Source organism: Mastigoproctus giganteus, chromosome 5 (genome assembly GCF_048544385.1).
Source record: "Mastigoproctus giganteus isolate SK-2022 chromosome 5, ASM4854438v1, whole genome shotgun sequence".
In the NCBI taxonomy this organism is placed as follows: Eukaryota; Metazoa; Arthropoda; class Arachnida; order Uropygi; family Thelyphonidae; genus Mastigoproctus; species Mastigoproctus giganteus.
The window spans coordinates 47,700,532-47,715,844 of NC_143579.1; the positions used below are offsets into that span (position 1 = coordinate 47,700,532).

The following is a 15,313-nucleotide window of genomic DNA, read 5'->3' on the forward strand; positions in this document are numbered from 1 at the left end:
CACGGACACTACGGCGGATTTTTTCTTCCGATTTCTTGATTGATCGTACCGTTGACTCATTGATTTTATAATGTTTTGCCACTGAGGAGACACTTTCATCATTAGAAATTTTATCTAATAACTCAATTTTATTCGCTAATGTCATCACCTTCTTTGATATTTTCACATTTCTCTTGTTATTCGTAGTCATATTTTTGTAGGGGTTAGAAAGAACTTGTCCACAATAAAGTCACTTTCTTCCGTTAACACACTCGAAAAAGTCTGTTTTACACTACAAAACGGTAGATTTATCACTTTTTTAAGCATATCAATTTATAAATTGATAAATTTATTCAATTTATAAGCATATAAATTAAAAGCAAACGACGAAACCTTCCATAACAAGCGCATAACACATATTGAACAAGGATTAGCGAGAAACATTCACGCTCGCGATTTTGTCACCCTTCTCCCCCCCCCCCCCACCCACTGAGCGCTGTTTTGACCGGGAAAGATAATTTTAGCCACGCCAATGTTTTTTTATGGCGGAAAATATTCACGGCGCTTTAAAATTCCCATTTTTTAGGTTTCATTTTATATTAAATCGGCGATCGCGAATACGCGAAACCGCGAATACAGATACCGCGAATAGCGGGGGTTTACTGTATTTCATTTCCTAAAAAATAACATGCACCACAATATAAGATGCACCCATAATTTGGCAAAGATTATTTAGGGAAAAAATAATATAACATTTTTGAGAAACTGATTTATTTTATTGCACATACCACACTACTACTAATTATTTTTAAACAAAAGTATTTTATCATATGACTATTTTTATAATACATTACATACTAAGGTAAATCCAAAATATTTTATTCATCTCAAAATTCATATACAAAAAATTATTCTACTTTGTCTTTAAAGAACAATTAAGAAAATGGGGTAATAACAGAAAAAAAGCAAGTTTTTATTCATTTTCAAAACCCAGAAATCCATCGCTGTTGTTGTCATCCTCATCATTACACTCCTTGTCCTTATGGTCACTGATGCCGTCTGATAGCGAACTGTCATTCTCATCAAACAGAATATTGTCTCCTGTGCTATCCAAGGCATATTCGATGTAACACTTTTTAAATGACTTCGCAAGTGTCTCAGTCTTTGCTGCATCCCAAGAATTTTTTTATCCAGGCACAAGTGAGAAATTGTTGGTCTTTTCATACGACCAACAGGGGTTAAGTTGTGTTGCGGTGCCTACATCCATTTAGTCCACTCTTCTTTCAAAACTTTAAGGGTTGTTAATACAAACATCCAGTAGTTGTATTTGGCCAGTAAGTCTATCTGGAATTACAGCAAGTTGTTTTTTTTTAACTTTTCTGCCCTCCTCTTTGTGACCTGTTTTATGTGCACGAAACTGGTCCCATACCAGTAGGGCTAGTTTCTTCAGAAGGCCACCAGGATGCTATGACTAAACTATTTTGCAGCCATAGTTTGGCTCCATCTTCACCCACCCCTTAGGATGAACATGGACAAAAATAACTAGTGGAATTTTTTCCTTTGGTAGAGTTTTCTCTTGAATATGAGAATTAGAAATTTTGTTCCACCAAGCAAAACAAGCACTATGTTGTGTCTTTTCATGGCCTGATGTCTTTACAGTTATATATTTTGTACTTTTAACATCCACACTTCAATTTGAGGGTACATTGAATGCTAAAAGTATTTCATTCATATTACCAATTTGACCCATCTCTTAGTTTGTGTGCTTCCTAAAATCAATTATAAATCTGTAAAATTCCAGAATTTGGTTTTCATATTGTTCTGGGCTATCCTTGTTCATGTCTTCATAGCTAAGCTGGCTCACTTCATATTTTTATAACACTAATAACTTGTTGTACCATCAAAATCATCAAGTCCCACCCATTTTTCTGTTGGCTGAAGAAGGTTATACTTATTTTTGATTGCCAATACTGAGTTCATCTTGTTTCTGCTACTTCCAGATCACCTTTTCTGTAGTCGGTGGCCCAACGTGTCTTTCTACAGCTCTGTTTCAGTGTTCTTTTGCATAACTGATAACTTGTAGTTTGTAGTTATTTGTGCAAGCAAACCATTTCTTTGTTGATGCATCATAATAGGTACAGGTAATCTGAAATTTACACTTAAAGTTGAATAAGAGTGTGCATGTGTAGTGGCTATGGCTACACCATAAAAACATTCATTACAACTACACCATGAAAATATTCATTACAACTACACCATGAAAATATTCATTAACGTACCTTAACAGTTCCAGCAAGGTTTTTTCCCCCAAAGATCAAATTTATCGGTAATTTATTTGGATGTTTTCAACAATTCAGCAAGAGTTTCATAAAATTACTGGTATATTGGTAAAAACTAAAATCATTGGTAAGAAAGATATAACAACATGCTTGTTTATGATAGCCAAAAAAATTACTGTGTCTTATAAGGTGTTATCATCACCTTATAAGACTCAATAATTTTTTGAGATAGATTTCTGGGGAAAAGTGTATTTTATATGGTGGAAATTATGGTATTTTTAATATCATGTCTGCAAACTGCATGTGTCCCATAGCTTGTTTGCATATTCTGTTCTCTCATGGGTAATACATTTATTATAAATACAATCCTCCTATTCCAAGTAGAAAGGCCCAAATTCACTAAATGCCCATAAAGATTCTTTTCTTTTCTTTAGTAGCAGAAAATTATGCAAAAAGCAAGCTTATAACTGCATAAGCCAAAAATAAATAAATAAAAACAACAGCAGTTCCCATATCACCTGTCCATTGTCTCTAATAGACTGTCAAGTTCTTACTTGAATTTATTCAAAAAACCCACTTCCACAACACTTGAGGAAAGTTCATTCCAACAACCAACTTCCTACGGGCTGAAAAATTTTGAACTACTATTCCAGAAGCAACCATTCTTCCTCAATTCGAATCTATCTCCCCCCACACATATGTAGTCTCAGCAAGAGGGAGGATGGCATCAGAATTCAGCATACTCAATTCATTCAGAGCCTTAAGATCTCAATTAGATCTGCTCATAGGTGCCTAGTCTCCAGATGCTGCAATTTGCAGAAATGAAGCCTTTCTTGGCAAGTGCATCATTTTATTCCACTCACTAATCTAATTGCTGCTCATCTCTACACTTGTTCCAACAGATCCCCATTCCTCAAAGGAGAATTCCAAACTTGTATGTATTACTCAATAAGTAGCCTAGCCATTGCCTTACACAATGGGACCTCCTTATCCCCACTGGCAAAATTCTGTATATCACTGACAAAACCCCACAAGCTGTTCTAGCAGTCCATCTTCACAATAACCCCCAGGGCATTTTTCATTCTCCAATAGTCTGAGGGTGATATCACACAGTTGGTATGTTATTCTGGGATTATTACTAGTTATATGCAGCACCTACATTTGTCAATATTAAACTTCTATTTTTACTTCTCAGCCAGCTGCCTAATTTTTCTAGATCTTGTTGAAGCATACCCAGATTAACCTCATTAACCACCCAGTCAACCTTTGTATCATCTATAAACTTCGACATACCTTCAACAACACAGCCCACCACTGGAACTTGGGAAACTCCACTAATAATACTGTCAGCCTACCTGTGAGGGCAATTAGAAGTGCAAGAACAGTGCCTATTGAAATCCACTCGGTTGTCTCCCACTCAACTATCCCTTTATCTATACCAATTTACTTTCCTCAATTTACTGACAACCACTCCAAATGGGTTGGTCACTTGCACACTAGCAAGACTTCTGTGGATTTATTGGATGATTGTTTCTGTAGCAGCATATTCGAGAAGCAACCAGAGAGGGTAATACTCTTTATCTGGTTATCAGCAGTGATTATTTGTGCATTAAGAATTTGCAGATAAAGGAACCACTAGGTGGCAGTGATCACAGTGTACTGATGTAGGATTTACTTAAAGGTATAATTACCATCAGGGGTAAAGGAAAGGGTTTTTTTTTGTTTTCGTAAAAGTGACTACAGTGGTGTCAGACAGTTTTTAAATTCTGTACAGTGGGACCCAACTGACGACGTTACCAAGAGCAAATTCTAAATGGGAAGCATTCAAGGAATTAATCGTGGAAGCTACTAGGTTTTTCATACTGATTAAGAAATACTGTTCAAGGTTTAGGCCTAAACGGATGGCAGATGAACTAAAGAGACTCACGGCAGAGAAGAAAAATGCATGGGATACATATAACTTATCAGGCGACACAAGCTAGTCTGTAATCAAGTCACAAAGGAGATTAGGCAAGCGAAGGCAGATTATGAGAAATCTTTAGCAAAGGATGCTAAGAAAAACAGCACATAAGATGGTTTGACTGTTACTGATCCTGTTCAGATAGCTGACAAACTGATGAGTATTTTGCATCTAGATTCACACATGAGGAATTCTTTTGGTAAGTGAATGGCAGAAGCTTACTAAACTCTAACAGGGAGCTTAATGATTTTGTAATAACTGAGAGCAAAGTGGAGGAGAAATTGTTGAAGTTAAACAAAGAAAAGGAAAGGAACCTGGGGTGGATGGGATCTATCCAGTTATATTAAAGGAGGCGGCAAAAGAAGTAAGCAAACCATTAGCCATAATTATGAGAGAATTCATGGACGCAGAAGTCCACACAGAATGGAGATGTGCAAATGTATCCCCAATTCACAAAGGGGGATCAAAAGGTGGCACAAGTAATTACAGACCTGTTAGTTTAACTTTTGTTCCAGGGAAAATAATGGAGTCACTGGTGAGTTTCGTAAGGGAAAGCCTTGTCTAAATTTGATTGGATACCATGATGTGGTCACACAGGAACTGGCCGCAAAAAGTAACTTTGATATCATATACAGTGAGGTATGCTTGAACGAACGTAATTGGTTCTAGAACCTTGTTTGTTATAGCATCTGTTCATTCTAGCATTACACTGAAATATATGTATTTAGGAGTAATCCATTCCAGGGCCACATTCTAGAGCAAAGTTACCATCCAATACAGCGATTTAAACAGGAAAAATATAATACAAAATGAAAAATATAAGTGCAAAAATAATATAAAATTAAATAATTTAATTTTATACACTGCACATAAAATTTGAAAAGCATAAAAACAATGTTTCCTTAGCAAAAAATATGAACAAACTTTCCCAAGTAAAAAGCATGTGAAAAGGATAACCAATCTTTCCTTAGTGAAAACTATAATCGAACTTTCCATAATAAAAGCATAAACAATATTCCCCCAGTGAAAATATAAACAAACTTTCCCTAATAAAAATCATAAAAAATCATATAGAGGTGGAAGGAGAGGGTTATCGTTCCTACTCATCTTGGGTGATTGTCCTGTGGGAGGTTCATCAGTTGAAGGGCATTTGTTCACCTTTTTGAAGAATCAATCCAGAGTTGACTGCTTTATCTTGAATTTTTGGACCCTCCAGAAGTGGGCCATCAAGGTGTCATTAACATGATTAAGGCCCATTTCCACAGCAGCAATATCCAGGTGATAATCCTTTATAAGTTTCGACAGTTTATTACAGCAAGAGAACACCTCTTTAAAGCAATCAACTGGAATGCTGTGACTTTTTTCCTTGTCCTCATCCTTCTCGTCCCCGACAGCTTTCATCTTCTTTAGTGCCTCTGCCTCTTCATTGTGAAGCTCTGCTAGCTCCTCAAGTGATAGCTCCTTCTTGTGGTCCTCCACCAACTCGTCCATGTCCTCCTCATTGATCTCCAGGCCCATGGAACTGCCCAGACACACAATTTCCTGCACAACAGGCTCTTCCTCCAACTGTTGAAAGCCTTCAAAGTCCCTTGGAGCCACAGTGTCAGACCACAATGGCCTCCAAGCCGAATTCAAGCATCTAACAAAAACCTCCTTCCAAGCAACCACAATTAAGAAAACAGCATCTGCTATATTGAAGTGACCCTTCCAAAAGTCCTTCAGAGTCACATCACTGGAAAAAGTGGTCTCAAAACATTACTGAACAGTGCTTTAGTGTAGAGTTTTTAAAATTTGCGATCACCTGCTGGTCCATAGGCTGAGGAGAGGCGTCATATTAGGTGGCAAGAAGTGAACCTTGATAAAACTGAACACATCTGGTAATTCTTCCATCAAATTAGGAGGGTGCCAAAAAACTCTTTCACAGAACCAGTACTTGTACTAGGAGCCGTAGCACTAAGTTCCTCAAACAATTGTTTGGCCTTTTTACAAATAATCACCTCACCGACACTATCACCTACCATTTGTTTTTCATTAATCCACACTAATAGAAGAGTTCCCATGTTTTCTGAACTGCTTAGCCTAGAGATTCCCTTCGCGACCTGTGCACTTTTTATTTCTTCCTTGTTTTTTAAAAATTGTACTGATTGTTGATTTAGCCATACCATATTCGGCACTTTGATCTCCTACACTTTTTCCACTTTCTCACTTGGAAATTATTTCTTTCTGAATGTCTAAGTTAATTAGCTTTCTCACACTATTTTGCTGGCTCATGGCTAAAATTACATGGCAGAATAATTAACAAAAAATATTTTCACTGCTAAAGAGCAAATAAGCAGATAACTGAACTAAACTAATAACTGAACCTTACAAACGATAACAAAGATGATAAACGATGCTCTAATCAAAGCAGGAAAGCCTCAACACATCATGTGCACGCACATGCTATGTCGGCCAATAGTATTCCTCCACATTCGTTGTAACATCTGTGTTCGCTGTAACATTCGTTCATTGTAGCATCGTTCATTGTAGCATGCCTGGCTGTACTTAGATTTCAGGAAAGCTTTTGATACTGCTGCACATGGAAGACTACTGTAAAAATTGGAGCAGTATGGTATTAAGGGCAAGTTGCTACAATGGATAAGTGGTAATCAATGAATGCTGCTCCTCGTGGACTAATGTCATTAGTGGATTCCCCCAAGGTTTGGTGTTGGCCCTGCTGTTGTTTTGTTTATTTATCAATGATATTGATGAAGGTATATCAGGCTTAGTATCGAAGTTTGCAGATGATACAAAGGTTGGCAGGGTTGCTAATGACAGTAATGGCAGTGTGTTACTGCAACAGAATCTAGAAAATTTGGGCAGATGGGCTGAGAAGTGGAAATTGAATTTAACATTGAAAAATGCAAAGTACTGCATATGGGTAGAAGTAACCCCCCAGAGAAACGTACCAACTGTGTGGTACTACACTTAAGCAGGTAGAAAATGAAAAAGACCTGGGAGTAATTGTGCAGTCAGATATGAAGTTTTCTGAGCAATGCAGACAGGCTGCCAGAGCAGGTCATGGGGTATTGTCAATGATATACAGGAATTTTGCTAGTAGGGAAAAGGAGGTGATTATCCCTTTGTATAAGGCAATGGTCAGGACATGCCTTGAGAACTGCTGACAGGCCTCATTTTAGGAAGGATGTAGAGTTGCTTGAGAGTGTACAGAGAAGGGCAACGAAAGAGTCCTCTTACCAAGAAAGCCTTAAGTTCTGCAAATTGCAGCAGCTGGAGACTATGCACCTGCGAGGTGATCTGACTGAGGTGCATAAGGCCTTGAATGGGGTGAGTGCACTGAATTCTGATAGGATTCTTTCGCTTGCTCAGATTACGAACCTGAGGGGGCATAAATTGAAATTGAGGAAAGACAGTTGTAGAATAGATGTGGGGAAATGTCTTTATCCAGCAGGTAGTTGATTGCTGGAACAAACTTCCATCTGTCATTGTGGAAGTTTATAGCTTAAATAAATTCAAGGAGGAACTGGACAAACTTTTAGAGGGAAAGGATGTGTGATATTGTTTTTTTTTGGCTGATGCTACCTACACTCATATGCTAACTACTACATTACTGTAGACACAGTTGAGACAGTAATCTTCTGTAGTTTACTACCCTGATACACCCTTGAAGTTATTTAGGTTTGTAAGCTTTATCTTCCCTCTCATTTGAAACATTGCTACACTCACACAGTCTTATCAATATCGGCCATTGTAGCAACAAACAAAAATTCATGAGGTGAGTGCAAGCATTACTTTGACTCATATCATCAGATAAACATGGATTCAAATTACCCTTCTTCCCCCCCCACTAACTAGCAGTTTCCCTGAACCATTAGTCTATCCTCAATGATACTGGCAAAAATCCTTGCATCATCTTTGTTCAAATGAATACCATCTCTACAAAGTAGATTCCTTCTACCCACAAATGCATGCTACGCTGATAAAATTTTTCCCCTAAAGCCTTGCAGTTTCCCTCAAGTCTCAAGTTAATCCACAATGCTTTCAGCATAGAGTCCCTCCTATCATGCCTGGGCAGAATTGTGGACACACACATTCTAACCTAACTCGCTTCATTTTTTTCAGCATAGTCCTATATTTCTCCAACAGATGGCCAGGTCATGTACGTTTAATGTTGTCTGTCCTCACATGAATAATAATTCTCTCTTTATGTCCCTTAAAATCTGACAATCTGTCAGTAATATCATCAATTGTTGCTCCTGGCAAACATACTTTGGTTCTAGATCTCCTATCTTTATTACAAAAAATGTTATCCGTTTCTCTGTTATGGATTCTAGCAATAAAACCAGATCACCTTCAACAAGAGTAGTATGTGCTTGACTATTCTTTTCTGGGATCAGAATCAGCAGTGCATCATTTGGTAAGTCAGGAAGTAGATGAGTCCCTGATGAGCTCCCAGTTACATTTGTTTCTAGGGCAACCACTCATTTCTTCAGTGACTCAAATTCTTCTTGTAACACACAAGTTGTAATTTGAGATTGGTACACTCCTTACATCAGTTGCAAAGAAAAGAATTGCTATATGAGAATAGGTCTGTCTACTAGACCAGCCTTAGAATACGTGCCACAGGCTATACAAACAATGAAGTCATGACTTACACCAGAAATGCCCACAGGCATTTCCATTTTAGCCCCGATGTCCCTGGACTTTGTATCGTAAGTGGATCTTGCAGCAACCGTAATTTAATTAAAATTTGAACTTTACAAAGATTATAAAAAAAACTGAAATTACTAAAGAAGTTAAATTTAAACTATCAAACGAAAGTTAAGAAATTCCCGAAAATATTTTGACAACGAGGGTTATCTGAATGTAGTTACATCTTTAAGTAAATATCACATGAATACATTGTAATCACCCTATATAGTGGTCCTTTAATCTGCAGATACTTGATGCATGCAAGCCACTGCTGAAAATCAGATCAAGCTCCCTCTGGTTGCCTCTCTAATATTCTGCTGTAGAAAACAGTCATCTAATAAATCCACAAAACTCTTGCTACTGTGCGAATGACCAACTCACAAGTTATAGTCAATATCTGGAAAGTTAAAATACCCCACTGTAAGACATTCTGATTTAGAGGACCACTCAATTTATCTGTACAGCTGTTCTTCATACTCATCAAAGTCATCAGGCTCTTACTCTCATTTTTGTTTTCCCAGTTCTTATGTCACATCAAACAGACTTCATGTTGTCCTGGCCATCCATCTGAACTGGATGTACTGTCTTAGATTTTTTCACATCATGGATGATTTAGTTCATCTCTGGTGACAACTGTAGATTTTCTGTTGTTTTGTCCAGCTAACCACCAAAGAATATATGCAATTACAAGTAACATACCAATGCACCATAGCCGTAGTTGTTTTAGCATTCAGCATGCACTCAACATGCCTATTTTACAGGGTGAAAAATACAAGTTCCAAGACAGCAGGGGTCTTGGAAGCTCAAATCAGCTACAGGAAACTGTTTCTCCCAATACACTGAGTCAAAAATTGCATGAATGTGGCCTAACACTCATTGAATGCTATCTGAAAAAAGGTTTAGAATTCAGAGAACTAGAGAATATGTGGACTGGACCCTGCACTATATTAATGTGGAAAGATGAATCCAGATTGCATTTGCAGATGATCAACTCACTCTTACATGCACAATATGACAACGTAAGAGGATACCGGGATGAGATCCTAAATCATAATGTCTAATTACAGGGGGGGGTTCTCATTATTTAAGTTCCTGCAGTTATGAGGTACAATTAATTTCTGTTAATTGAATTTTGCATTACGATATCAATAACACAACCCATAGACCAGGCAGTCATAAGTGCTTTGAAGACACATTATTTGCATCTTGCTTTTAGGAAAATAATTCTGAAAACTGACACAACCAATGACAACAATGTGGAAGAATTTTGGAACAAATTTAATATTTTTGATTGTGTTGAAATTATTGCACACGCTTGGAAGAAAGTTCCACAACTATCAGTAACACAACCCATAGACCAGGCAGTCATAAGTGCTTTGAAGACACATTATTTGCATCTTGCTTTTAGGAAAATAATTCTGAAAACTGACACAACCAATGACAACAATGTGGAAGAATTTTGGAACAAATTTAATATTTTTGATTGTGTTGAAATTATTGCACACGCTTGGAATAAAGTTCCTATTTGGTAGATGAATAGTTGCTGGAAAAACTTATCCTGATGCTGTTCATTCCTTTGAAGAATTCAATGGTAATCAGATACGAATTGAAATCGTAAATCTTTCAAAAGATACAAGATTCCATGAAGTTCATAAAAATGATGTAAGAGAATTGCTTGACTCACATACAACTGTTAGCTGTTGTGTTGTTTTTTTGGTTTTTAGGAGCATTAACAACTAAGGCCATATTGCTCGGGGATATGCGATGGTCATTCCCTGACCTTTCCGCATCCTCCGTATTTGGTGGTCACAGGCTCGAACCCCGGTCTAATCAAGAAGTGTGCGCTATGCACTGCTGCTCCTGCCCACCTGGCTACAGAGGCGCCTACACACCTGTTAGCAAATGAGGACCTGGCAGAGTTAGACAAGTTAACTGTTTAAGAAGAGAGAAGTGACAGAGATGAATATGATAAAATTGCCAAAAAGAAAAAGAACTGATTGCAAGAGGCATTCAGAAAAATTGATGAAGCTCTTGAATATTATTCCAATAATGACCCTCTTTGTGATTGTGCTGCCAAAGTTAAACATGAAGTGCAAAATATCTTGTCATGCTATTATACAATTTTATCTGAAAATTTATGACAAAGTAAACAAACAACATTCGATTCTTTCTTCAAACCTAAAAAGGTCCTTCTAGAGTAGATCTCCTAGTAACCTTGCCTCTCCCTCCTCCTCCACCTAATGGTCTTACAGCATCCATTTGCATTCATATTCAAATGTTTTTAGGTAAGGTACCCAAACGCTAAAAAATTGTGTATAATTAATAAACATGTCACCTAATATTTTTAGTATCATTTATTGTGTTAAGATCCCAATTAGACTATTTTTCATTATATATTTTGGCCCCCACTTTGAGTGGCTTTTTCTTGGTCCCAATTATCCTTGGATAATGAGGACCCCCCCCTTGCATTTAAATATATAAACTTTTTTTTAATGGACAAACTAGGATGGCATATTAGTGTGTAGCTAAATTCTCTCCCCAAAAGCAAATATATTGCCAAATGAAATTGTATTCGAATTTTGATTCTAGGAATCATCCTGCTCCCACTGCAGACCAAGGCCATATACTTGCTGATAAGGCTTGAGTTTATGTTAAACTTACAGACAAATAGTATTATCCATGATTCTGAATAAGCTGCTAATATCTTTTTAAATTGTATAGCATCATTTGAACAGTTGAATCCACTATATATATTTAAAAATGTGAGACACCACCAGGATAGCTTTTTAAAAGCTGCTGGCTTCTCATTTGGGTGTCCTCCATTATGAATATGTGGAAAACTGTGAACAGTGTACTACATATTCTGGTGTATAAGTTAGCCTTCTATTTTTTTTTTTGTCTTGAAAATTCATGTTTGAATCATATAATTAACATGTAAGTCAATCCCCATTTTCAGTAATATTTTGTGTCATGAGGAGCGGTGTATTACAGTAAACTGTGTACTTTTTTAATTCAATTATTTCACTTTTTCTTAAATGTGTACATTGTGATATTTTATTAAACTGCACAGTAAACTGTAAAGAAAGCAGTAAGAATATATAGTGTGCCCTTATGCAGGTTACAAAACCAAAACCCACAGTGTAAGTCATGACATGGCATCACTCTTATTTTATTTATGCCATATGTGTATATGGAAGGCTTTGATTATGTAACCTAGTCATTCCTTGCTGGCAGTTTAGTACTGTACTATAAATTGGTTTTTCTGTAAATAATGCCTTTATAAGGAAGCATGTTTGCTACACAAAATTGAAAGTCTTAAGTTTAGTTTTCATAAAGTCAAAAGTAAACCCGAAAATATAACTCCTGACAAATTCCACAAACTTTTTTGTGTGTGATGAAGAAACAAATTCTTGGGATTTAAAAGGTGAGCAACAAAAATATAATGTATATTTTTATAAAAAATTTATACACACACAGCGGTGAAAAAAATATGAACCTTTATTCACCGGGCTGCCTTTGTTTCGAATAACAGCAACTGTGGAGTGTCGCATGGCTTCTATAATGTGTTTTAGTCTAATTGTGACCAATCTTCCAGCAAAACATCATGCGGTTGCGACAAAGTTGAAGGAAGAGGACTTCGTTCCAGAATAGCTCTCTACAGCTTATCCCAAACATTCTCAACAGGATTGAGATCAGGTGAATGTGGGGACCAGGGAAGACGATGGAAATCCATGTCACATTCACTGAACCATTCTTTATGGATGACACTGCAATAGCAGTGTCATCAATAAAGTGGCCATCACCTTCAGGATAAGAGTGCAGGGTGCAATAGATCTGATACCAAATTCAGGTACTTCTGGATGGCATTTGACCCTCCACTGGTATTGACAGACCCAGTCCATGCAAACAAAACATTCCCCATACCATGATATCAATTCTAAATGCTTAAGTTGTCTTAACAAGGTAAGAAGGGTCCATCTCTTTGTGTGGTTTTCACTACACTCTCTACCCTCAGTGTAAAACAAAGAGTATCATAATTTTTTTGACCACGTGACTCTCTTCCATTGTTCTAATGTCTAATCATGAACATTCTCTGCACCACTGCAAGCAGATTTTTCTGTTTTTCTCTGAAACAAGTGGCTTCCGAATAGACAGCGGACTGCCAATACCCAATCAATTTCTTCAATTCTCTGCACATGGTATGGGTTGATATAGGGCAGTTCTGGGCTTAGTTTAGTTGAATTCAAATGTTATTTGCTGCTCATTGGACGTTCTATTTTTCTGTAGAGTCCTCTTTAGAATATGAAAGCTTTGCTGTGGCAGAACCACTTGCTTTCCAGTCATTAAAAACCTTTGAGATGGATGCTTCTGAGAAACAGTTATGCCTTCCATTTATTGAATTGTGATAAGACCCTTTACAAAGTCTAAAAAAATCACATTTTCCCCATTCGAGCCTCTGCAGTCTTTATACTCAACAAGGCAACACATCACCTCACGTTGCAGTTTTCCCTGCATCTATTTGTATTTAATTGCATTTCTTCTGTCCGTGACTGTCTTAATACAAAGGTTCAAATTTTTTTGGACAGTGTGTGTGTATGTAATAAATTGTAAATATATTGGTATTAATTCATGTCTTTCTAAACTTAAACATGTGCCTTTTATTCAAGTTTAGGATTTTATACTCTGTATAAGCAACCTTAAAATTTTAGACTTTTTTAGTGCTTCAAAGGTCATCTTATATACTAGAATAAGATGACCTTTTTTTTTTTTTTTTTTTTTGAAAAGTTCTTTCATCAAATTAAGAATTACTTTGGCAGCACAGCATTTTCAGAACACCACCATCATGCTCAAGTCAAAAACAAATTCTCCATTTTATTCTTTTTCATCATATTTTCCCATAGGGCAATACAAATTTTATATGAAATTTTTAGCAGTCAGATTACAAATTTCAATAACATACTTTTATAACTGTTGCTTCATTTAAGAGCATACTGTAACAATATTTTAATAAATAAATTTAACCAGTGAAAGTCAATTTTAATCAAGAAATGAAGGTCATAAAATGAATGATAATCAATTTCTAGACATGCTTCACCTTGTTGTATCTTTCTTGAGGAACCAGTTGTAAAATAATGGGTTCCATAGTGGTCACATTCCCAAATCTCACTTCTGGGATATAGAGAGCACATACCACATGAGCCCATCCTAAACAGTAAAGAATACACTAACAATCAATCTTTTCATATACCAAATCTCACAAATAATGATCTTTAACCCTTAACTGGCATCCTTATTTTCTAGGACATTCTGGATACTGTGGGTTCTGTGCTGACCTTAATATATTCATAAACAACAATTTCTATTTATTCTTATTATGTAGTTCGATATGTTTTACGATAAAATTACAAATAAAATCATATATTTTCCCAAATATAATAAAAAGTTACATCAACTTTTTAGTATTAGTATTTTAAAGTTACTCAAGCGTCTGTAGCTTATCTGGGCTACCTCCTCACTAGCTCTAAAGAGGAGAGGGTAGTATTCGTGTGCATTTATTTCAATGGATAAATCATAAAATATTTTCAAGTGTACTATTGACACTGATTAAAATGCATTTTTAAAAAATGCCTTTTGCATTTCATAGGTATAGCAGTGCTCACAAACAAATTACAGCCCTGAAGATATTAGTGGCAGACTTTTAGGAATCAGGTGGTTTCTTTCATCAAATTAAGAATGACTTTGGCAGCACAGTGTCTTCAGAAAACCACCATATGCCCAAATCAAAAACAAATTCACCATTTTATTCTTTTTCATTGTATTTTCCCATAGTGTTTATTATGCTGTATTCAATTCTGGATTCACCTTTATCCCAATCAATGATAATCCCAATTCAGAACTGTGAATGCAACCTTATAAGTTGACTTAAATATTCAAATAGACTATTTAATCTAATAGGGTATTTATAAACCTCCAAAAACCAAAAAATACGAAAAAGGATCACTGCTGTTCACTAAGATACCAGTTAAGGATTAAAAATCTGAAATATGTTTTTGTCTTTGTTTTGAAAATCATATCCTTTCAAGATATCTTTCATGTGAAGAAAAGAGTTCATCAAATGTAAATGCAATGGTCCTAATAAGAGCAGTGAATCAAAACAAAGCAACACAAAGTAATCTGCACTAACATATGATGGTCACTTGAAAAGTTTTGTCCCATCATTTTTTCTCTGAAAAAATTTATTATAAAAAGCTGAAAATTGTTGTATTTTTATATTTGTTTTACATACATTTTTCTGCAGCTTTATGGTATCCAGACACAAGTACTAGCATAATTCTCTTCAAGTCTCTTTTGATCATGAAAATCAGCCTGTTCTGATGCAATTATAAATTTCTGAAAAATATTG

The 15,313-nt window shown here is 36.2% G+C and overlaps 1 protein-coding gene across 5 annotated transcripts in view; it reads right to left on the reverse strand.

The window, feature by feature from the left end:
• LOC150085373 (uncharacterized) overlaps positions 1–15,313 on the reverse strand; it is a 444,699-nt gene that overhangs the window by 359,723 nt on the left and 69,663 nt on the right. For 4 of the 5 annotated variants that reach the window (XM_090373179.1, XM_090373178.1, XM_090373180.1 and 1 more), the window contains exon 4: positions 14,006–14,115. The exons of the other annotated variant lie outside the window; for it this stretch is intronic. In XM_090373179.1, the coding sequence (XP_090229305.1) occupies positions 14,006–14,115 (110 nt within the window). The remainder of the gene's footprint in view (positions 1–14,005; positions 14,116–15,313) is intronic. 5 annotated transcript variants of the gene reach the window in all.